The sequence below is a fragment of the Coturnix japonica genome, chromosome 15 (assembly GCF_001577835.2).
Source record: "Coturnix japonica isolate 7356 chromosome 15, Coturnix japonica 2.1, whole genome shotgun sequence".
NCBI lineage: Eukaryota > Metazoa > Chordata > Aves > Galliformes > Phasianidae > Coturnix > Coturnix japonica.
Window position 1 is genome coordinate 8,814,387 of NC_029530.1, and position 22,332 is coordinate 8,836,718.

Genomic DNA, 22,332 nt, shown 5'->3' on the forward strand with positions numbered 1-22,332 from the left:
GTCCAGCAACACAGCATCTTCTGCAGCACCCTTTGCATCCTGGCTACCAGATGGTGTGCAGTGACAGCAGCAAACAGCTGCTTCTGCTGGTCTGGACCCAAGTGGCACCACATTGAGAAAGCACTGAGAAAACATCAGAATCACACGCCTGGGTTGCAAAGGACCACAATGGTTATCTTGATTCAACCCCCTGCTGTGTGCTAGCAGCCCAGGCTGCCCAGAGCCACATCCAGCCTGGCCTTGAATGCCTGCAGGGATGGGGCATCCACAGCCTCCTTGGGCAACATGTTTCAGTGCGTCACCACCCTCTGGGTGAAAGAGCTGAAGAACAGCTCAGTTCTGGGCTACAACACCCAGTGCCTGGACCAACCTCGGTCTGATGAAGGTCTCGGTGCTGTGGTTCACCCACCTCCTGCACTTTCTGCAGCAAAGCCACAATGTTAGTCCTCAGCTTCTGCAGTTTCTCCTCTGTTTCCTTCAGCTTTCTCTCAGTGTTGCGCAGGTTTTCTTCACAGGCTTTGGCCCGGGCATCAGCACGAGTCTGATATGAATTGCACAGGTTCTGCAGACCCATCTCGTACTGTTTGAAATAGTCTTTCTATGGAACATAAAAACAACAAAAGAGGACACATTAAAAGAAGCACTAAACATAGAGACCCCAGTAGTTGCAGCTACCAGCAAGACTGAACAACACGAGGTAACACAGCCCTTCTGTGCTCCTTGGCTGCATTCCTCACCATGCTCACATTTACATACCTACATCTGCCTACAGTATGAAGCACAAAAATCACACGGGTTTTCACACTCCCAAAGACCAGAAATGCAACAGAAGCGGACTGAATTTGGATTAGGCACAATGTGGTTTGGCAGGATGTCAGAGAATAGACAAGCCAGAGAAGCCAGTATCGGTCCTCCACATTTTCCATCACCAGCACAAAGATGTTGCTGCAGACTCAGCCACCAAAGGAAGGACAGAATGTTCAAGCAGAGAAGACTTCATCCCTGTTGGTTTACTCCCACCACTTCCGATATGGTTTAGAGACCACGTGCCTTTGGTTTAGGGAAGGAAACCCACAGAGCTATTTTGTGGGGGCCTCCTTCCAGTCATTTGAACTACAATGGAAGAAAAAGCCCTCGAAGCTTATGAAGTATTTCCTGAACACAGCACAGCGCTGCAGCTCACGGCACTGACTCATAGTAAACACATTTCAGCTATTCTGCTGGTAAGGACTCGGAGAGGATTTCAGCTTTAGCACATAGATCAAGGAAATCAGGATACTGACCCCCACGCAGAATCCCATTTGTTCCTTGCTCAACCAAGAGCTTTAAGGCGAATCACTGGTGGGATGTGAATCTTGAAATTCTGCTCCATCTCTGTGAGCCTGGTCATCTGGAGAAGCACAAGGGGGTTGTGGCTTCCGTGCTCCCTTTTATTTCTCAGATGGTCTCTTTGTAAGTTGGACTTAAAGGTTGGGGGTAAAGGACCAGATTTGCCTACGTTCCATCTCAGAACTGACCTCTCTTGTTAAAAACTTAACAGCAATTAACAAGAACTTCAGGTAGTAGCAGCCAACAGCTTTCCTATGCAGATGTATGATAACAGAAGACTTGAGGCACCAGTTATGAACTCTCTTTCCCCCTCAGCTACACTAGTCTGCTAAGGATACAAACAAGCTTTTGAGGTGCACAACCCTGCGGCCTGTGGATGTAGACTTGCCATAAGAATGGGGGGGGGGAAAAAAACCAACAAACTCCAGTTTATTTTCTGGATGTACTGAACTCACCAAGGGAAATGCCAGCAACCCTTCCGAGCTCATGGAACTCAATTCCTTCTTGGAAATAGGAAAATTTGGAGGCAAGAAGTATCGCAAACAATTCCTATGCAGGAAAGAAAAACAAAACCAAGCTGGAGTTTGAGTCTGAAAAAGTGAAGCCATCAGGCTGCAGCAGCTCGTAGGGAAACGATGAACTCACCGAAGGATCTGGACTAGTAAGTCTACTGTTTCTTGGCCACTGCTGGGGCCTGTAGTGTCTGGTTCAATTCCAACATATTCTGAGGTAGAAGGTTCAGCCACAACAACCTCCTCTTCCTGCTGTGTGTCTGGACTCTGGTACTCTGGAGAGGGAGGTTTCATCAGTCTCACATCCTCACTGCCTTTCTCTACCCTGAGAAGCGGAAAAAGAAAGAGAAAATCAGATATATTTATCAACATCAGTCATACCTGAAACACAGAATCACAGAATGGCCTGGGCTGAAAGGGACTTCAAGGATTGTGGATTTCCAACCCCCCCATTTAATACCAGGCTGTCCAGGGCCCCATCCAACCTGGCCCTGAACACCTCCAGGGACACTTAACAGCTTCATCAGAATCTGTACAAATCTGCCACTGAGAGCCCTAGATTACACAACAGCTGCCTCCATTGGAGCATCAGGTTCAAGTGATGAGTAGATTGTACTGAGTTTGTTGTGTTCACTCTTTGCATAGCAGCTCGACTGTCCTGAGTGCACACACGCTCCCTGACGTGACAGCAATACACTTCTGTCTTCAGTATCTATGTAAGTAAACCAGAGCCATCTCCTTGAAAGCACAAAAAGCCTCAAAAACACTGAAGATAGTTACCAGCGATCTCTTGGAGTGGTGTCCGTAGGAACATAATCAAACTTCACCTTCCAGCGTACCGCATGTTTGCCCATTTCCACAGCTGTGACACGGCCTGTGAACCACTCCTTGTTCACACGGACCTCCACGTGCAGCCCTTTGTCTGGAAGGAAGGAGACAATAAAGACGCTGGCAAATATTGAGATGCTGGAGGCCACATTTTGCTTCACCTTTACAGAAGTCAGGCACTGGGAGCTGACCTAAAACTGTGACAGCTGCTTCAAATGGCACATGATCCATAACAACATCACTATCTCAGAGCTGAACTTCTACTAAGAAATGTTAATACACAAAGAAATGGCACGGCACTCTCAGACAGTGTTTCTGCTGTACCCTGGGCTGCGTGCCATGCTGTTCAGGCTCATGTTTAAGACAACTTCCTATGGGTTTCTACAGGGTCACTTTCTATTCAGCACCTTGGGAACAAGCTGTAGAATTAATCAGTCAGAAGGTGAAACAGCCTCTTTGCTACAGGTCTCTCAGCCCCTCTTCTTTAGAAGGCTCATTAATGAAATGACACCTTTAATCAGCAAACCCAGCTCTGAACCACCTCTATTTCACTGTATCATAACTTCATTTCTCACCTTTCTGAGCTTTCTTCAGTTCTGCCACATCTTCTTCCCCTGCGCTGTCTGTGAGCTACGAGCAAAGCGAGGTCAGATTAGATGTCAGCTGTCAAGACAAACAACAAACACTTGACAAACACCTCCTGCTGCAGAACCTTGTGTGCTCTCACCTCTACCTCCACCTCACTGGGATCTTTCTTCTCCTCTTTCACTGCTACAAATTTGCCCCGTTTTGTCCTCTCCTTCTTGCACTCCACTTCTTCTTCAGACAGCTCCTCAGCAGCCTGCACAGACCTCTTGCGGGGGGTGGAGGCCTGAAGGAGGCAAACAAGGTCCAGCTGTACCTCAGGTACGTTATAAAACAAAATCTATTTGCCAAGTTATTTAACAAACAAACAGGAAACCAACTCGGCATAAACCAACCCCACAAATCTTCACTATTCAAGTTTCTACAGGTGCCATACAATAATAATACAAGCCCTCAACCCTGCTGCTCCATTATCCCATTGTGATGTGACACAGCAACATGGGCTATGCAGAACAGCAGGTAAGGAGCTGATGGTTTTCATCCCACTGAATCTCACCTGGGGAGATTTGACAATGGCAGATTTCTTTGGTGTTGACGCCTTGGCAGTTTTTGAGCTGGGTGCTTCACGGGGACTTTTGGGGCTCTGCGGGGCAGCAGAGGAGGGTTTGGTTGCTGTAGTTAGCTTAGCAAGAGTCTTTGAAGTGCTGTTAGACCTCCCAACTGTCACAGCATCGTGGTGTGTCTTGGAAGTGCTGGCCTCTTCCTTGGAGAGAATGCTTGCCAATCTGGGAGTGTTAATATGTGTCCAAGTAGAAGAACTCTTTTTCAGCTGACTGACGGACTTGGAAGGAAGTGTAAATGAAGGTGGTCTGCTGGGAGCATTCTTGATGACATCGGGTAAGGGAGGAGATCGCGGGCGCTGAGATCGAGCCACTTGCTGGGTGTTCCAAATCAAGGTATACAGAGAAAACAGACAGAAAAGTCAGGCTCTGAGCTAAGGGCAGTGCAGAAGAGTAGCCTACAGTGGTATCCCCATTACCTCCCCTGCAGGCCGAGTGGTCACTTCCAGAGGCAGCTTCTTTAAGTCAGCTTGAGATCGAACTGGCGTGGTTTTCTGTTAAAGAAAGAAAACCCAAAAAACTTACTTTTAAAAGCTGCATGAACCCAGCCTAGCAAACAGCTTGCCCGTTTCAAACAAGATCAGGAATTGTAAAGAAGGCATTTTCTGCTGTCTCTCAAGACTGTGACGCCAGCAGTCAACTCCCACCTTCCTAACAGGAGATGAGACTTGAGATGTTGTATTAAAACAAGCCCACCCAATGAATGCGACACAGCACACACACTATTAGAGGACATCACTCTCAGCATCATCTGCTGGCACCAGGTTCCTCAATGCCCGCTGTGCTTAGAAGGGGACCTCCAGTTTTACCTGAAGTGCTTCTAGTTTCTCCTGCTGCTGGCGGATTTTCTCTGACAGCTGTTTCTGCTTTTCCTCCTGCGATTTTGAGTCTTTCTTCAAGGTTCCCAGTGGTAATTTCTGCTTCTGCTCTGGAGCGTCGCACCTAACACCAAAGGAATGCAAGACAACTTCAGTACAGACAGCAGAATCTCCACCTCTCTCACTTGCAGCGCTGTTCCCATCCCTTGCACAGCACTAAAACCCCTTTTTCTTTCTACAGTGCCCACAATCCCAGAGGTAGCTGTTTTCTCCCTGGGCAATGCAAAATGTAAGGATCAAAGGCATTACTAATAAACCAAGCCATTTACACTGGGAATTACCAGTTCAAAGCCCTGGAGCCATATTAAACTAAGTTTGGGGATAGGTCAGTACAAAGATGGGTAACAATTTGGCTGTGTGAACTATTGGTACAATCATACTTCCAGTGACAGTGCGGAGAACCCACAAAGGAACTCAGTTTCACAGAAGCATTGAATGGTTGAGGTTGGAACAGACCTTCTGGAGGCCATCCAGTCCAACCCTTCTACTCACACAGAGATGCAAACAATAGGATAAACCAGGACCACATCCAGATGGCTTCTAAGTACCCACAAGGAAACTCCAGACCCTCTGGGCAGCCTGTGCCAGTGCACGGTCACCCTCGTGGTCAAAGTGTTGCCTGATATTCAAGGAAGATCCTCCTTTATTTCAGTTTGTATCCATTGCTTATCTCAATGCAACACTGCTTCTCTTGCTTGCAGCATTCTTCCTGACACAGCCCAGAACACTGCTGGTCATCTTTGCCTGCTGACAGCTCATGATCAAGCTGGTGCCCACCAGTACGCCCCCCCCCCCCCAGGTCTTTTCTGAACAGCTTCCTTTCAACTGGGCTCTCCCACCATACCCTGGTGTCTCAGGCTGTTCCTCCCCAGGTGCAGGACCCTGCAATTCTTGCTGAATATCATGAGTTCCTGTCAGCCCACTCCACCAGCACGTCCAGGTCCCTCTGGAGGGCAGCACAGCCCTTTGGCAAAGGAGCCACTCTTCCAGTTTTGCATCACCAGCCAACGCTCTGAGAGCACAGCCAAGTCCACCCGCATGTCAGCACCAATTAGTACCTCATCATTACTTGGTCAGACTGCAAGCACAGCCCACATGTGTGCCATACAGGTACAGAACTACTGTCTGTCACTCCAGCTGTTCCCAAAAACCTCCTAACCATAAACAGGCAAGTAAGGCATTATTTATATTAATTGATTCTTACCTATTTTGCTCAGGGTCAGGGTTCATAGAGCACACCCAACTATCAGGGTAATTCTTCTCCACCGAACTCAGCTGGAATGGGAGAGTCCTCCATTTCAGGCATACGTCTGTTAAAGTAAACACTTTGCAAATCAGAAATGCACAATCAAGTTCCCTTTCCACAGCACTTCTCAAGCTTGTTCAATGCCCAAGGATCACATCTATTTCCTAAACATAGTTAAGACTAGTGGCAAAATACAGCTGCACACAACATATACCTCCACTTTGAGGAAGACCTCAAATGTAGTAAGCAAAGCAACCGTAACGATAACCTGATGAAGCCTGGCATCAACTGATACTTGAGCAGTTCACTGCTACAATGACAGCACTTAAAAATGAGCAGTGATTTCAGGATGGGCTGCTCCATCTCAGGAGATGGGCTGCCCCTGTACTGGCACCAATGCTTGAGAACTCAGAGACATAACCACTAAAATTAGATAACGTAAGAGGTTTTAGATGAGTCAGATGCACTGAGTTTGGTTTTCAGGGCACTGCTGGACTACCAGGAAACCAACATCATAATATGTAATAAAAGGCAAGTATTTTCAAATCAGGCCCTGGGAGGATTTTGCACAGCAGATGTCAACAGCAAAGATGATGAAGAGTAATAGGAAAGCTCCTCCTGTGTGTGAAGAACCTGGAAGTTGCTGAGCAAACCATCTAGGGAGGAGAGCATGACAAAATAATTCCTAACGATTGGCTCCACGTTCCTTGCTATGTCCTCATTCCCAGTTCCCGTGGGAAAACGGTCATGGAAGTTCAGTGTCCCTCTATGAAATGAGGAAGTGGTTATGTTGAGATCTCCCTTCTCCCAGCTGGAATAAGGGCTTAGCCAGAGCCACTCAGCAGTGCAGAAAAGAGAAGCTAAAAAGATGACTGTAAATGGGCCCTTTCTGTGCTATATCCAGAACATCATGGTCAGCACACTATGCAGGACCAAAACCTTATTATAAGACATTTAAATGTACCAGCAGATGCTGGGTAAAAGACAGAGGGAACTCAGAAAAGGAGACAACAAACCCTAGCAGGAAACCACAATAGATGAGTTCATCTCAAACCTCCTCCCATCTATCTGTCCCCATAATGCAGACAGGAGTTCCCTCCCCAAGGAGGAGCAGCCTCCTAAACTGCAGCTGTTCACACGCACCGCACTGGATGGTGGTGGGGATCTCCATGGCTCTGCGCCGTTTGTAGCGCAGTTCACTGGATGGAGGCTGGTTCCAGTTTGCTGACAGATAACCAAATTCATCCCAGAACTTGATGATACCCCTCTGGGCTGCAAAACAAACAAGCTTCCATTCAATACAGAGTTAATAATCATAAAAATCCTCACATTCACTCTTGGCTGTTCACTCCCTCAGTTCCCTCCCAGCCAAAGTCTCCCCCTCCTTCCCTTGGAAGCTGTAAAGCTTCATTACCTATAGCTACATCCTTCCAGTACTGAGCTAAGTGCTCCCCCATGGCCTTCAACAAGTGTCGGTATTCTTTGGCATCAGCAAAGTCTTGTTTATTATGAGTTGGCTCCAGAACCAGATAGGGCACATCCACGACACCGACTACTCCACCACATGCCCTGCCAGAGGAACACACAGTCAGGAACAGTACTGAAATGGGAGGTCATCATTGAGACACACAGCAATGAGAACAGCAGATGGCACACACACAACCACACACACACACACGTATCCTTGCAGCAGAACTGTTCTTACGTTTATTAGCTCCGCAACTCAGGCCTGAGCTGGTACAGAGAGAACTCAAATGGGAAAACATGGAAGCACTGGGCAATGTTAGAACACGGGTTATGGGTCAGACTCCAAACAAAAGGTTGAGAAAGTGAAAATCTCATGCTCACAAACAATGATTAATGCAGAAAAAAAGACCATTAGAAGACCTAAGTTATGTGTAAGGACATGCAAAAATACACTGAAAAATCTCCAAAAACTCACATGCCACCCTCCAGCTGTGGGCCCACCTTCTCATACATCTTTATCAGCCGACTGCAGTTATAAATGAACATGCCGTCCAGCTCGCGCTGCTCAATATTCACACCAAAAATAAAGTTGAGTTCTTTGGGTTCCTTCAGTGCCCTGTAACACAATGAGAGGAGCTCTGAGGAGCTCGAAATATTCTGTTCTCATTTCTAAAACTCAGGAGTTCTGTTTGAGCGTGTGCTACAGCTGATGATGAGCGCAGCACAAAGGCTTCACAATGCAGACATCAATTTAGGCTGAACGTTACTTGCTGAGGCAGCCTGATCACTGTAATGAGGACACCTCAGTTTCAGGCTGAAGTTATCACCAAACATGAGGCAAAAAGCTTTAACTATTATACAGCGTTGTCTGTGCCCCTATCCTGCCTTAAACCCACGTGCACAGCCCCAGGGAGGTGTTTGGCTTCTCTAAGCTCTTAATCTTTAGAGCGGAATCATGGAATGATTAAGGTTGGAAAAGAGCCCTAAGCTCAGCAGGTCTGACCACCAACCCCCACCACACCACGTCCCTCAGTGCCACGTCCGGTTGAAGATGCTTGGAATTCTTTCTCCTTATCTGCTACCTTCTGCTACTGCTATCAGACACTGAGAGACCCTGAGTTGTGCATTCATGAGCACTACGTAGTAGTAACCTGTAGCTCTAAGACTGGAGTCTGTCTTCACATTCAAATACCTCAAAACAAATCCAAGTTACACTTCATACATTATCAGTGTTGTCAAAAGAAAGAACTAAAAGATAAGCCTTACATGCACAACTGAGATGGAAGCCGAAGATCACAGCTCTGCTGCTTCTGAATTGCAATTATTTAAGATATTAAAATGCATTAAGTTCATTTCTGGCAGCAAGTGTGGGATAGTCCTGACCCAGCAGGGATGTAAATCAGGATGCAAAACAAACAGCTTGGAACAGAGACCTGGGATACACAAACCCCAAACCACGCTCACCATCAGCCTTGGCTGTAAGTAATCAGCCTTTCTGTTAATCAGCCCTTACTCTGAGACATTTTCTGTTAGGGTTTGTGAAATGCATATGAAAAATAGGCAGAAAGCTCATATACAAAGTGCTAATTATTCCCATGAGTTCTAACAATGCCACAGGAATTCATGGCAAGGACTGCAACAGAACTCAATGAGCTCTGAGGAAACACCTCTACAACTCCAAGCAAAGTCATTTCACTGTTAGTTGATGGCAAGTCTTTGTTCCCCTGAATCTGAAGCGCAAATGCAAAGCAGACAAGCAGGAGAATGATAAAAGCTGTTGCTAAAGAAAAGGAAAAAGAAGCCATTTTCAAATGCTTTTTTCAGAAACTAAGGAGGGGAACAGCAGAAGCAACCTCAAAAGCCAACTCAGCCCTTGTGGCTGAACAGATGCCCGCAGACACCCAAGCTTTGAGCTGGATTTTTCACTCTATGACATGAAATAAAGCAGGAGAATCATTGGAGCGCGTGGAGCAAAAACAGGCTGAGGAGATCAGAGATTGCAGCTGCCTCGGACTCACCGCTGCTTTGCATCCTTAATCCTCTTCTTGACGTCGGCCTCTCGGCGCATGGTGATGGCCGAGTTCTGCACCTGACGTAACGTCACCTGCCAACACATACAGCACAGTAAAACTGCTGCTCTGAGCTGCAGGAACACTCAGCCCCCGAGGTTTTTTCCTCCCTCCTTCTTCAAAGATCTCACCAATCTTCCAAATGTAAAGAATCCGCCAGCTGAGCTGGGCAATAATTAGAACTCCCAAACATACAGGGCTGTGCCAGTTGTCTGGGTTGCTTAAGCAGCTTCACAGTTGCTTAGAAGGAAGCATCTAAATGTAACTGTCAGTGCAACCAAAGGCACAGGGTGAAGGGCAGGACACAGAAGGGAAATAGCTGGGATACTCCAAGTCTGGATTTTTCATTAGCTATCATTAAGGAGTAATTTTAAGCTCAGGCCACTTGCTGCACCACCTGGCAACTCCTTCCCAGCTCAGCCTTCCCACCTCTCCAAGCCCACAGGGCTGCAGCTTGGTGAGGAACCATCAGAAGGAAACCAAGAGAACAATGGTTTGAGGAAACTGAGGATGAAACTGCAGGAGCAGTAAGAGAGAGAATCCAAAGGAATGAAAATAAAATCCCCACAGTTTTACTTCTGTTCCAATACTCTGCATTCCCTCAGCCTCAAAAGGAGCACCAAATCAAAGCACCTTCACAGTAAAACTCCAATACTGGCAGGGGATCACCTGCCAACTGATAGATATTGAAAGCTGTGTGCATTGGAGTATCAGCATGCTTCCTTCTCTCTGGGGCTGGAAAACAAGACACGCTTAAGCATGTCCTGCAGTGATGACATTGCTGATGACTGAACACTGCTGACAACTTATCTCCAACAGAAGTCACCAGCTGCTCCCCTCACACACCCAAGTGCTAACAGCAGGTGCTAAGCTGTTCCCTCTCCCATCCAAAGCCACACTTCTCAACCTCTCCTTCAATGCCCAACGCCCAGCTTGGCAGAGCAGCACAACTCACCCTGGACTCCCGGGTAAGGTCCCCCCCGAGGCGCAGCTCAAACGCGCGGGCTTTGCTCTCTGCCTCCCGAGCCTTCTCCTCCGCTGAAACACCAAGAGAAAGAACAACATGAACCAACAGCCACATCAGCAGGCACTGAGTGCAGACAGCACGGCATTCAACTGGTGCTAACAGATGTGCAGAGACAGCCTGTGCTGGGTTAACCTGGATAAGGGAGAGACAATGAAGCAACACAGGAAGGTACAAAAGAAAACGTTACATATGAGATGATCATTAATAAAGCACTTTACATTTGGGCAGAGGTCACAGTCAACACTGGCACAATGGCAGGGCTGAAAATCTGTGAAAGCACAACTTAGAAAGGTGTGTATTTATGGTATTCACTATGTTTTGCCTGGAAAATAAAGAGCACTCATCTGTGCTACACACAAAATAGGACATAAAAAAACATACGATTATGTCTGATGCTCTTCACATACACAAATTTTACCACCTAGAAGAACTTCCTCTTCCCACCTCTTTTAGGCATTACCAACATGGCTGCAGGGCAGCTGGCACACACTGCCCCACACCCCCACCCACCCCAGATCCATTCAACAAACCTCATTTTCAGCTGTGAAATTCCCTCCTAAAATGGAGACACAAACAGCTCTTGCAAGTTAGCAACGCATACCTTGCATCTGCATGCTCCCCCATCCCAAAGCACATTGGCTATGATCCTCCCTCATACTCCCTTTCATGTCAGAAGGCTGCTGTGCTTACAGCTGTACGGACAAAGAACTAACTGTTTGGAACACGGCTCTTTTCTCCATCCCACACATTATGAGGCCCCACAGTAAATGTGGACCGGCAAGTCATGCCCTGTTTGGGCAGGGGATGCCTCCAGCTGCAGCTGCCACCTGCACCATACATCTCAATGAGGTATTTTGGCTGCTGATGCAGAACTGAGGTTACTGCTGAGTGGTCACCACCCCCCTCAGTGCTGGGTCAGGATTACATGTGGAAATGCACGTTTGTCACCTTTCCTTTCTTTTCTGTGTTCTGTTGGAGTTCTGCTACCTTAGCTCCCTGAGGGACACAGTAACTCCTTGAGCAAGGAACAGCTTAATTGCACTGCGTGACACCCAGTGCCCTCACAGTGCACCCAGGTTGGCTAAATGGGACAACACAAGTTTGGAGACAGCTTAAAAATGCATCCACTCACATATTCCATCTGTATCTAAGCTTGGATCATAGCAGTGGGCAAACTAAGAACAGCCAGGTTTGAAGGGAAGAACAGAGGGATGCCTGCCCATAAAGTGATGGGAAGAACAGAGGGATGCCTGCCCATATGGCAATGCAATGAAGTGTCCCAGATTGACTGTAGAGATCCATCCGCCTGCCAAGGGATGTGGATGCTACAGCTCATCACAGGAGGCAGGAAAGTTGGTTCTCAGTGAATGAGGAGTTTTCTCCTTGTCCTCGATACCAGCCATGTTTCCATTCCTGGTCTGTGATACATGTAGGATCACAGACTGGAAATAAGGAGAAATTAATCTTCTCTATCAGCAGTAGGAAGAGAGCCCTTGGTATATGGAACAGAATATCAAAGATGAAACTGGTTTTCCCAAAAGCAAAGCAATGAGATCTGTGCCACTGCAGCTGAGGTTAATGCTACAGGACTGTTTTAGCCCTGAAGACTTAACGCAGTCAGTTCTTGCAGAACAAGGTTTAGCACTCATTTCACTACTGGAGAAAGTGAAGTGCTTTGGTGATGAAGGTGAGTTTGTTTCAGTGCTGATATCCATTTCAGTGCTGGTATCCCTTCTTGGCAGCGGGACACTGAAGGGCAGAATTCCTCACTGCCAAGGCACTGAAGCTCACCTTTCAAACATCACGAAGGCCTCGTGTAATGCCGCAAAAAAGAAACCTTTCCAAATCATGGGATCTGTAGCCTTCTGGAGCAGAATGCAAGTTTGCTGAACACCTGCTCTGGCTACAGGCCCCAATCTAAAAAAAACTCTCATCTATGAGGATGGAGGCACAAGATAAACTGCTTAAACCTCACCATCTATCGTACTGGGCTATGCTTTGCTGTGCAGCTCGAGGGTTATTCTGTTACATGCATCCCTGAGAGGAAGCGGCCTACAGGAATAACATGAATTCCCTCCATTGCACAGAAGCAAGTCTCAGTCACCCACAGTAACCAGCTTCTTTGCAACCACGGAGATCACAGAAACTACCAACTTCAGGTGATACCGGGTGAGAGCCTCGTCCTTCCCTTTGCTACAGCAGCATCAGGATGCATGTGTACCCCAGGACTCACCTATCCTCGCCATGTGCTCTGCTTTCTTCACCTCTTGCTCTGCACGAGTCTTGAAACGATTTGAAGTGTATTTGTACATCCTGTGACGATCAAAACACCATCAGCAATCTCAGCAGTAGGGTCAGGGCCAGATTCATCGCTTTCTTACAAAATAAAGTCCCCACACACTACTCGATTTCCCCTCCCCCCCGAAAGGATACACAACAAATTGAGAAGGTTTATGAATCAGTAACTGGGCTTTCTGGCCATATCTTTAAGTCACAGATGCTCTAGCAGTAAATGCAGCTACATCATTCTCTCCTGCATCACACAGGGCAGGTGTAACAAACTCCATATTCTTGAAAGGAATCCAAGGATTAATTAAGGAGAACATCTTCAGAAGGGAAAAGAATACCAAACGTATATGTGAAACTTCTTATAACTAATAGATGTCCACACGTGCAGTTTCACAGCACGCACCTCCAGGCAGAGTTAGCTCAAAGCCTGTAACGCAGCACAGGAAATGCCTGAACGCAGCTTCAAGCTGCAGCTCCTAAATTTCAGGACATGTCTGCTTTACAACCTTGTAAAGTGTTATTGAGTTGCGATGGCTTGTTTCATCTTCCATATACAGCGCAACACATCAAATAACCATGTTAGGAGAGGCAAAGTCGGGTACTGGGTTGTGCAATCTACTCAGACCTACTTAGCTGATCTAAGCTACCTGGAGCCAAGAACCAGAACCAGCATTTGGAAAACACAACTGCTGTCAACACGTTGAAACAATTAAATTACATCATCTGCATTCTGCCTTACATTCCTGGGTGAGAGGGAACAGAGTGAAGCTGGATGATCTCAACAAGTGACTCTTGAGGAAGGAGGTTATGGTCAACAGCTCTGTGTTCATCAGGTGAAGGCTGGAGACAAGGGGTGTCCCCCTAGGGTCTGTCCTGCAACTGGTGCTCTTCAGCATCTTTATCAGTGACACAGGCAGAGGTATTGAGAGTACCTCAGTAGGTTTGCTGAAGACACCAAGGTAAGCAGTGTGGTTGATATGACAGAAGGAAGGGATGCTATCCACAGGGACCTGGGCAAGCTTGAATGTACACATGAATGTAAAGGGCAGAGTGCTGGGAGAGGGTTGGGGAAATCCCAATTATGTGTACAGACAGGGAGAACTCCTTGAGAGCAGTCCTGCATAGAAGGATTTGGGGATCTGGTGGACAAGAAGCTGGATGTGAGGCAGCAGAGTGCTCCTGCAGCCCCATCTCTGGGACAGTTCTCAGTCAGACTGGATGGGGCTTTGGGCAGCCTGGCCTAGTGGAAAATGTCCATGCCCACAGCAAGGGGGTTACAACAAGATGATCTTTAAGGTTGCTTCCAACCCAAGCCATTCTACAACTATAAGAGAAGTACTTGGGCATGATCACAGACAGACTGCTTCACCAAGCAAGGTACACCTCCTCCTTTCCAACCCAAACAGGCAGACTAAGCTGTCAGCCCAGCTCCACTCTCACCTTCCCAGCGCTGCTCCCTGCACCAGCTTCAGTTACTTGCAGGAATGTTCAATAGCCCAAAAGCAGAACAGCACAGATTTGGTTCCAGATAAACTGTCCCAGAGACTGAACAATTCCAGAAAGAAAAAAAAGACCCAGCCAGTAAGTTTTGCTTTATTTCGCAATGCCAAATGACTTCGGCTACAGCCAGGAAAGCTCACACTCAAGGGGTGTAAAAAAGATATGCATTGAGAAGCACGACAGACAAGAAATCCACACTTTCCTGCCTTCAAGATGTTAATTGTGATCATCCTAGAGTGTCCTCACAAAGGAAACTCTCTTGCACATGGTATGATAATTGCACACAGTTCAGAGAGATAGCCAAGGCAAACAAAGCAGCATGCAGTGCTACTGCAGCCACCTGAACCCGATGCCTGCTGAGATCACCGCTTGCCCACATAGCAGGCATGTAAGCTGATGTGCAGAACAGCCTGCTTCCTTCTAGCTGCACGTACTGTGCTGCAAAACAAGTTGAAACAGTGACTGTGGGAGGCAACAGATGAAGTAACTGTTCAAGAGATGAAAGCAGCTTCCAGGCAGCGTGGTGTTGCAGCATCACACCTATAAAAGTTGCTGAAAGACCTGCATAAAAGCGGACTGGCTCCTGGACATCACAGGTTCCAGAAAGGTTGCATGAGGCCTCACTGAACTCTAGCAAAAGGCAGGATATATCCAGAGCCCTTTTGTAAGGAAAAACTGCTTCCTTGGCAGTCCTGGATCTCTTTCTCCCACCTGAATGGGAGGGAAGGCCACGCTGGTAGCTGATGATACAGTCCACAGAAGGACAGCATTCAGGAAGGACAGGTGACAAAAGAACAAACATTCTGCTCAGATCACAAGCTGTTATTTCTGAAGGAGGGCAAAACAAGGGCTGCAAAACCCAGATTTGCACAGTAAAGGCATTTAAACACCCAGAGGGCCATTACAGATTTCCACTTTTTGTTCTCTGACATCACAAAACTAACCTGAAGACAAGTCACTGTTAAAGGATCTTCCTTCAGAGATGAACACAGAGTTACTGCCCTACAAATGGGAGAGAATTCATTGTCTTCAGGAGGTGAACCCCCCCAGCAGATCTTCAGAGCAGAATGGCCCAACGTAGAGCATGAAATGATAACTTCAAGCAGAAAGACCTGGCCTAAAGCTCAGCATCAAGTAACGGCCTGCTTTTAGCATGGCAAACTAGTTTATAACGCATTTCCTTCAAAATCCACCAATGAAAACGGACAGGTGTGTCTCTGTACTGATGGACGAATGCCATTCCATTACAGTACTTAAGCAGCCTTTAATTAGGAGGCTATGAATAATCATATCCATATCATGACTCTCCCACAGAGATTAGCAAGCAGTCCTTACATAGAACACTCAGCACAGCATCTCTTCAGGCTGTCAGCCAGTTTTCTGGCTAGGAAAGCTCAGCAGTAAACTGGCCTAGACTACAGCAGCTCTGCCACAAACATCTATGATCAAGTGCTACAGCATTAACTGCCCTCCAAAGGATCTTCCTAACATCAATATGCTTCCCCTCTATGCTCCTGTACAAACCAGAGTCAAGTCATTCTGGCTGCCTTTGACAGTGAAAAGGCTGAGAAGGGGAGAGCAGTGGATGCAATCTCGCTTGACTTTTCTCAAGTTTCTGACACCACTTTCCAACTTCTAATTAAAGAAGCTGAGTAAGTGTGAGCTTGACGGGCAGACTTATGTAAGCTGAAAATTAGCCAGGTTCAAAGGGCACTTATCAGCAGCTTGACAAAATGCAACTAGGAAAAACATGCAGGAAGTTGATGGTGGGCCCACACTGCTCAAACTCTACTGCAGTACAAAATGGCAGTGTGTTATTAAGGCATAGGGCTACCTTAGAACGCAGCCTGTGTATGCACTACCACGGACAGAATGCTACCATGTCAGACAGACCTACATACACCTTCCCTTTATTCCTCTCTCATCCTCAGAACCTTCTATATTCTCTTAGAAGACAACTGACATCTCATCTCACTTTCAAATGTGCCATGTTTAAGGGAATTCAAAAGGAAGACAGGGAACAGCCTTTCCCAATCTCTGTTCAAACCTCAATGAGCCACCGGTAAAGGTTAACTTCAAAATAACTATTTCAAGTGTTCAGTGTGGTTTCCTTTCTGTATAGTTGTAGGATGCACCACAGCTATTTCTCTGTCCTGTTAAAAAATGGAAGGCCAGGGGAACTGGAGGTCAGTCAGCTCACCTCTGTGCCTGGCAACACACTGGAGCACGTCCCCTTGGAAGTTGTGCTGAAGCCCATGGAAAATAAAGAGGTGACTGGTGACAGCCAACATGGCTTCACTAAAGGCAAACTGTGCCTGCCAAATCTGGTGGCCTTACTATGAGGTTACAGCCTTGATAAATATAGGAAGAGCAATTAACATCATCTGTCTGAAACTGTACAAGGCATCTGACGTTGTCTTGTGTAACATCCCTGTCTCTTAAGATCTGTTTCTGTGGCTTCAATGTGGAGTTATGTAGGATACATCCAGACAGCAAAATGCTATACCATTTTTCTGCAAGAAAGGTCCTGTACGTGTAAGCAGACTTTGGCTCTAACACTTACCTTGGCTTGTACAAGCAGCAGGAAAGTCTCTTGGTTTGTACCTTGTGCCCATTTATAAAGATTCTCATTCTGGGATCAATGTACAGCACAGCAGCATAGGCACGGAAGGAGCGGCGCTCAGGCTTTCTGTAAGAGAGATGTTTATAGAAACTAGGCAGTTCGTTCTGCATTTCCCTGTAGGACTAATGGGAGACACTCTCCCTGTTATGACCACATAGTTCAAAGATGACTCATTCAATTGATCCCCCAAGTAATCAATGATTCCTTAATCAGAGTGCTCGTCTTTTGTCTTTCCTCTTTCCTTCGCAGTTTTTCCCTTTTAATTCTTCTTCAGTTAAGAGCAGCCCAGACATAGTCAGACAGCCTCCACCTATCAGGCAAACCCCACACAGTTGGATCAGAACCCGAGGGCCTGTAATGCCAGTCACACTTACGTTCCCTCTGGGGGGGTTTCTGCCATCTGAATGTCTCGAGGGTCAGAAGTCACATCCAGCTCTGGCTCCCCGTTGTCCATCAGCTTGAGGTTAAAGATGATCACCAGTGTACCTAAGCATGTAACAAGTTGATCAGACAAACCCAACTCAAACCCCAAACCACCCCGCTCATCACCAGCACCATACATACATACCTTTCTCACCACGGATCTTATTAAACTGCTCCATCACTTGCTGTTCTGATTTGAACGGGGAATACTTGTAAATCAGCTCTGTCTCAATAGCAAACTTCTCCATGTTGTCACTCACAGGCTCCCGGTTCCATGCATTCCAGGTGGGCAATGGGACAATGACCTGCGAACAGCCCCGTATCAGGAACAACCCCAACTCAGCCCCTCCATGTCATTTATGCTGATTGAGGCTGAGTGAACTCAACCCTTCCTATAGGCCCCTATTTAAGGCAGGAGCTCTTAATTTTGCAGCCCTTTGCCTAACTGCCAAATGCTCGAGGATCTCTCTTTTCCGGCCTCCAAGTTATTCTTCTGCACCATCCAGTCTTACTTATTTCCATGTAAAGAGTTCAGATAAAGAACACCTCAATTATCTACTAAATGTATATGAATTTTCAGTTGGTGGAACCACAGAGATTTCAGCATTCATTACGTCCCTTCATTACGTACAAACCTCATCAATGCCTTCTTCCTCATGAAACGTCCGGGACAAGAGGAGGCAAGTCATGGTGTTATTTTTCTTTGTGAACAGGATAAAGTCTTTCCCAATCCGCATGGAACCCCTGGAGAAAGATTTTGGGCAATTTCATGACATTTGGTGACTGCCCCTTTTTGGTAAACAAGCAGAATTTATGCAAACACTTCAAAGAGCAGATTGAGTTATCAGTCTGTTTCCATTCTGCTCAATTATGAGACTCCAAGAGCAGATAACAGGGAAAATGGCTTAAAACCAGCAACCACCCTCTCTTTCTAAATATATCATTCCTTCCAATAAAGCATCTAAACCTGGACATCTTCACAAGAAATTGAGCTCTCTACACTCTTTCCTCTCATACTATTAACAGTTTAAAGGTGAGGATTGGAAAGCTCCATTACATTACACCTCACACTATGCAGTGTAAGTTCATCTGACTTGCACCAGCCAAATCTCCTAGTAAGAGGCTGCAGCACATTTTAGCTCCAGTTTCACTATGTGTCTGACAGAGGCACATTAAGGGTCTTTTGTTCCTGCTTTTCACTACTTCATCCAGCTCTGACCCATATCCCGCATCACTTAAACACGGCAACAAAACACTGTACTCAGCTTGGAACAGATCTATCTGCTCCAGTGCTTGTCCAAAGTGCTCCCACATACCCCAACATGACATCCTTAATTCAGATTTCATCCACACGTGTTTTTCTGATAGAACAAACACCTCTATGCAAAAAAGCCAACAAAACATGGACTATCTCAGCTCTAATCTCCACAGTCTCAGCAGACCAGCTCTGATTAATACCTACGATTTCAAGCCGTTCCCGTACTGCCCAATTTGAGTTGACTCTGGCGATCGCTTGGCTGATTTGCCAAACTGAATAACGCTGGCAGCTTCATCTGCAATGAGAGACAGAGCAAACCCAAGGTTTCTTTTAACACAAAGACTTGGATATACATTCTCTATCTGAACACATTTACTTAAGTGACACAGAGATTGTCATATGGAATAGGCCTCGAGCCCAAGCCAAGGTCTCACCTTGAAGTTCTGCTATCCAGCTCTGGACAATGGCACTGCCTGCACTACAAGTGTTGTACAGATGCAGTTATACTGATAAGAAGAGTTCCAAGTCTCATATCAGACCAGTTCCCCCATCTGAACTGCACAAAGATGTTTTAACTAAAAAATGTCAAGGAGATCATCTGTTGCGTTGACTGCAATTATCAGCGTGCTCGTAAACCAAAACTCAGCCCAAGGATACTGCAGCTCCAAGGCTACCACTAACACCACAGACCCAACGCCTCTCAGTGTAGAGCATGAGTCACCAGATAAAAAGGTTTCGAGTTCAGAATAAATGAATTACTTTCTCTTTATGAATTTGAATGGAACACTATGAGCAATTAACGCACTGCTACGCCAAAAGCTAATTTTTGCAACTACTACATAAAGTCACAGTACTTTTAATGGCATAGGACAAAACTAATGGATATGACAGCTTTATAGCAAAGAGGGGCTGTCATTTTTAGTTCAAGCCTTTCCATTGTTCAAGGTACAAAACCTTTTAATATCATCTGTAGGACAGAAGAATTATCCTCCCTTCCCCCAAAGATAGCAATCAGTTCGCCATAGAATTTACTGGGAGAAGTAAAAAGCAATTCCAGATACAAGGGAACATGAAGTGCCTTAACAGGAACAATAGTTTAAACAGGAAAACTAACAGCAGTTACATCCTCAGTGCATATACAAAAGAGCTTGGAACATCCCTTACTACACCCCAACACTACAAAAAGCTGGAGGCAATGGTCAGGCTGGGTTTGAACATACCCAGGTTCATCAGCACAGGCAGCGAGGCTCATTGGTTTAACGAGAAATGACCCATCTGTATGTCAGAAGGCTATTACCCATGCAAATGGCATTCAGACTTAAAAGCCACAAACAACAAGGCAAAAACAAGAGAGAAGAACTTTGCACCAACCTTGCTCCCTCTGTTCAGTATGTACACAACAAAGGTCTATGGGATGTTTCAAACACACATTCTGAAAGGATTACAGGACCTCTTTTTCTTATTCCAACCTAGGATTGTATTTTCATGCCAATGAAAGCAAACTTTAGAAGGTTATCTCATATTTGGAGGTCTGGATTTTATTTTTTATTGTTTCAGCTTTAAAACCGAGTCAGACTGGTGAATGTGAGATATTCTAAGAGCACATTATGAGTACCCTTTTACTATGCAAAAGAAAAGTTTTTATCAACAACTGCTCTTAAGAATATTTTAGAAGCCTAAAAAAGGAAAAGAGTAATTATCCCAGGCATTTCCTCACTCAGAAAAGGTGAACATATGGTTTATCATTCAGTGATGGAGATTCAAAACCGCTCTGAAAATACAGTTTCTGTTGGGCAGAGGAACACAAACGATGCCCTGAAAAAGGAAGTCCTGAAGGGCAAAGATGTTTCGCTCTCTGCTCCAGACCGTCTTTGGGAGCTATTCGATCTTTACCCTTCTCCAAACAAACAAGGTACAAACGAAAACTCTTCCACACTTTTTGAGTGAGGGCTCTAAGGGGAGTTTCACTTGCAACTATTTTAGTCACACTGTTTTCATTCCGCTGTGCCTTAGAGCTGCTAGATGTAAAAAACAAACTCCCTGGCAACAAAATGAGCACCAATGTGAGCTATGCCAAACAGAAAAGACAAAAAACAAACTGAAAGAACACCCCGAGCATGGGAGATTGAGCTTTACAACTCCAGACAAATAAGGGCACCAATTAAAAGTGTAAAAAGGGGAGACAGAGTTGTTTAAGTCCTGACTGCTGTTTGCCCAGAACAGTGACAGAAAACCCTTCTGAATGATGTGTCAGCTGATCAGGTGTCAGAAAGAAATCCTACATTATGCAGGCCCTAGCACAGGTCACACAGAGGAGCTGCAGATGCTCCAGCCCTTGGAGGCATTCAATGTAAGCTGGATGGGCCTCTGAGCATGCTGGTATGGCGGGAGGTGTCCCTGCCCATTACAGAGACTGGAAGTGGATAGGTTGCATGGTACCTTCCAACCCAAGTCATGGTTTAGAAGGCAATGTCGATGGTAGGCAGACAGTTAGACCAGATGATTTTAGAGCTCTTTTCCGACCTTACAGACATTATGATTCTATTCTACACTGTCTGTAGTACACGTGTGAGTACTGAGAATGTGAATAACAGAGCCCAACTGCAAACATGTTAAACTGGGGGACAACTCTATTGAGATTTCTAAGTTTCCCAGGGAATCATTCAGTATAACCAAGCGTGTAAAGCTCATCCAACAGATGTCCCTATGGGAGGAAAGAGAGTCTCCACTTGCCAACCAGTCCCAGAAATCGGTGATGTCCTCCCAGCCTGTCTGTGATAGCATCTTTCCCAAAATTCCTCCTCTTAAGCCATTTTTATACAATTTCCTTACTTACAGGTGGAGCTTGTGTAACTGCAGCCATACATACCTTTTGTTGCATTTGGTGCAATGGAAAATGAAAAACTGCTGACTCAGGGTGACAGCTACATAGTTTCCAACCAAGTTTCCATCCCTGTTGTGTTATCACAGACCCTGGCCATGGTGTTCATACACCGCTCCACCCTCTGTGCTTTATCTCTTACAAGTCAGCATACCAAGCTCCCTTGGTGTTAATAACGTGGAAGGTTGTTTAGGGAACTACCATGGACCAGAATCCTTGCATATTCACCACCCTGAAGGCTCCTCCTATGCTGCACCTTCCTTTAAGAGGCAGACATCTCAATCAGTCACCTCCAAAGTAATCCACCCTGTGACTACAGTCACTCAAGCTTCACAATATTTAGAAGGAATTGGGGAGGTCACATGCAGCCTTGTTATAAGGACTAGAGCTCAAGGGGCCACTATGTACTATGTCCCACTACTGACTCATAGTATTTAGCACATGCTCATCTGGTCCTCAGCTACTTAACTGGGTGTCTGCTATCTGTTCTTTCAGCCCCTCACTTTGAGACAGACATGCGGTTGTTATCTTTCCTAGCAAGACTGTTATCAAAGCTGAGCAGGCCTTAGGCGTCACCTTGTCTGCCTGAACAATGCCAGGTGAAGGAGGAGTGTGGGGGCAGCAACACAGATCCCAATTAAAAGCTGTTCCTCACCACTGTAGGCCTTACACACATAACAGTTAAAGAAATGAATATCTAAGTAAGTGATCAAGAGTTTAGTACTTAACTATATCTTGTAAAATGAAAGCACTTCTGAGCTTCCAATCTTCAAAATACAGTTAAAGGAACAAGAAGT

The 22,332-nt window shown here is 46.0% G+C and overlaps 1 protein-coding gene across 5 annotated transcripts in view; it reads right to left on the bottom strand.

Moving 5' to 3' along the window:
* Nucleotides 1–22,332, bottom strand: part of MORC2 (MORC family CW-type zinc finger 2) — a 30,973-nt gene that overhangs the window by 1,067 nt on the left and 7,574 nt on the right. For 4 of the 5 annotated variants that reach the window (XM_015878176.2, XM_015878180.2, XM_015878179.2 and 1 more), the window contains exons 5-25: nt 18,859–18,949; nt 18,032–18,140; nt 17,542–17,701; nt 17,348–17,459; nt 16,914–17,039; nt 12,795–12,874; nt 10,490–10,572; nt 9,484–9,569; nt 7,941–8,081; nt 7,413–7,567; nt 7,142–7,270; nt 5,957–6,062; nt 4,684–4,816; nt 4,294–4,368; nt 3,811–4,191; nt 3,397–3,540; nt 3,245–3,299; nt 2,622–2,763; nt 1,975–2,166; nt 1,785–1,878; nt 410–598 (exon numbers count right to left, since the gene is read on the bottom strand). In XM_015878176.2, coding sequence (XP_015733662.1) covers nt 410–598; nt 1,785–1,878; nt 1,975–2,166; nt 2,622–2,763; nt 3,245–3,299; nt 3,397–3,540; nt 3,811–4,191; nt 4,294–4,368; nt 4,684–4,816; nt 5,957–6,062; nt 7,142–7,270; nt 7,413–7,567; nt 7,941–8,081; nt 9,484–9,569; nt 10,490–10,572; nt 12,795–12,874; nt 16,914–17,039; nt 17,348–17,459; nt 17,542–17,701; nt 18,032–18,140; nt 18,859–18,949 — 2,783 coding nt within the window. Of the gene's footprint in view, nt 1–409; nt 599–1,283; nt 1,391–1,784; nt 1,879–1,974; nt 2,167–2,621; nt 2,764–3,244; nt 3,300–3,396; nt 3,541–3,810; nt 4,192–4,293; nt 4,369–4,683; nt 4,817–5,956; nt 6,063–7,141; nt 7,271–7,412; nt 7,568–7,940; nt 8,082–9,483; nt 9,570–10,489; nt 10,573–12,794; nt 12,875–16,913; nt 17,040–17,347; nt 17,460–17,541; nt 17,702–18,031; nt 18,141–18,858; nt 18,950–22,332 lie in introns of all 5 variants that reach the window. The other variant, XR_001558550.2, reaches the window with a different exon arrangement.